This window comes from Triticum aestivum, chromosome 4A (assembly GCF_018294505.1).
Source record: "Triticum aestivum cultivar Chinese Spring chromosome 4A, IWGSC CS RefSeq v2.1, whole genome shotgun sequence".
Classification (NCBI taxonomy): Eukaryota; Viridiplantae; Streptophyta; class Magnoliopsida; order Poales; family Poaceae; genus Triticum; species Triticum aestivum.
In genome coordinates this window covers 492,652,959-492,654,515 of record NC_057803.1, presented here as the reverse complement: position 1 = coordinate 492,654,515, position 1,557 = coordinate 492,652,959, and the positions used below count along the sequence as shown (strand labels likewise).

Here is a 1,557-nt window from a genome sequence, read left to right as displayed (position 1 = left end):
GTTCTTTTATTTTGGCTCCGTAGTCGGGTCATGATTGTATTTGGATGATGTAATGCTTTATTCATGTAATTGTGTGAAGTGGCGATTGTAAGCCAACTATGTATCTCTTTCCCTGATGTATTACATGGGTTGTGTGAAGATTACCTCACTTGCGACATATGCCTTCAATGCGATTATGTCTCTAAGTCGTGCCTCGACACGTGGGAGCTATAGTCGCATCGAGGGTGTTACACCCTTGCACCCCCACCTCTAAGATAAATAACGGGATCGTGGCGATCTCCTGCACCACTCATGACTTTATCCTAAAATAGATGGTGCAGCTGGTTCTTCTCCAACAAGGTCTAGCCAAGAGGAAAGGAAGAGGAAAAAATTGACTGAGCCGAAACACCTATGAAATAGCAAATCCGTAACTCTTAAGACGCTCCTTCCGTTATTGATACATATTACAGGGTTTATTATTTGCCAAACAAATTAACACGCGAAAGCACGCGCTACCACACACCACTTGCACACCAGTACTGGAGCATATGCGGCCATACGGGCATGCGGCGTCAAAAAATACGAAGGCACCAAAAATATAAGAGCAATTACAGGTAACACGGGAAATCGCGCTGACGGGCATGGCGCCCAGCTAGTCGTGCTGCACGTAGACGTCGATCTCAACGACGCCCCCGGTGGCGAGGCTGTAGTCGTAGTTCTTGGTGAGCATGTAGCCCCGCGCGTACCGGAACCGGCCGGTTCCGCCGATGAGGACCGACTCCCGCACCGTCGCGTCCATGTCGATGCGGCCCCTCGCCATCAGCGAGCTGCCGTGGTGCTCGCAGGCCTCGAGGACCAGGTGCAGCGTCAGGTCCGACACGATGCCGCCCTCCGACACGCGGACGGCCCAGCCCTGCGCCGTGCCCACCCGCGCGCTGCCGCCGCTGGGCCCCACCGTCAGCGCGTTGTTGAGCACCACGATGTCGCCGAAGTGCCGCGGCGCGGTCTTCAGCGCCGTGGCGTTGTCGCCGGTGGATACGGCCCGGCCGGACACGACGCGCATCGCGGTGGGGCGTGGGCCTGTGTAGTCGTCGTGCATGTAAAAGTGGAGGTGCGTGGTAGTTGTGCCGCTAGTCTTGTTGCCGCTTCCGGCGTCGTAGCGGTAGAAGAAGGCTGAGCCAGCAAGGAGGAAAGCCGACGCAAGGAAGAGAGAAGAGAGGGAAGCCATAGCCTACAAGCTTGGTTCAAGTATGACCGCAAACCATACTTGGGGGCTAGTACTCGGTGTCTCGGTTAGTACAGTGTGTGTGTGGCCATAGCTAGCGCGCGAGTGGGTATATATAGCCTGAGAGTATCTCTACAGATTCCGCAACCCGCCGTCTCGTAGAAATTATTTACGTATACAGTAAACGTTTTTTCCACGACCCCGGACGCACAGCCAGAATAATCCTGCACATCAATTCTGGAAATTTAAACACATTAGTTCACGTTAAAACATCTTGCCGGAGTTCAGCATAAGCATAACATAGTACACGGGAGTTGATCACACACATTTGACACATACCATAGGAGAGTTTT

At 53.4% G+C, this 1,557-nt stretch overlaps 1 protein-coding gene across 1 annotated transcript; it reads right to left on the bottom strand.

Annotated features, from left to right (window-relative positions):
• Nucleotides 1–396: 396 nt before the first annotated feature.
• Nucleotides 397–1,273, bottom strand: LOC123082121 (dirigent protein 1). Its single transcript, XM_044504532.1, has one exon. It carries the CDS (start codon nucleotides 1,205–1,207, stop codon nucleotides 632–634), a length of 576 nt encoding a protein of 191 aa, XP_044360467.1. The 5' UTR covers nucleotides 1,208–1,273; the 3' UTR covers nucleotides 397–631.
• Nucleotides 1,274–1,557: the final 284 nt, after the last annotated feature.

Excerpts from the sequence above, each read along its gene's own strand:
- LOC123082121 (XM_044504532.1), bottom strand. The coding sequence starts at position 1,207 with ATGGCTTCCCTCTCTTCTCTCTTCCTTGCGTCGGCTTTCCTCCTTGCT.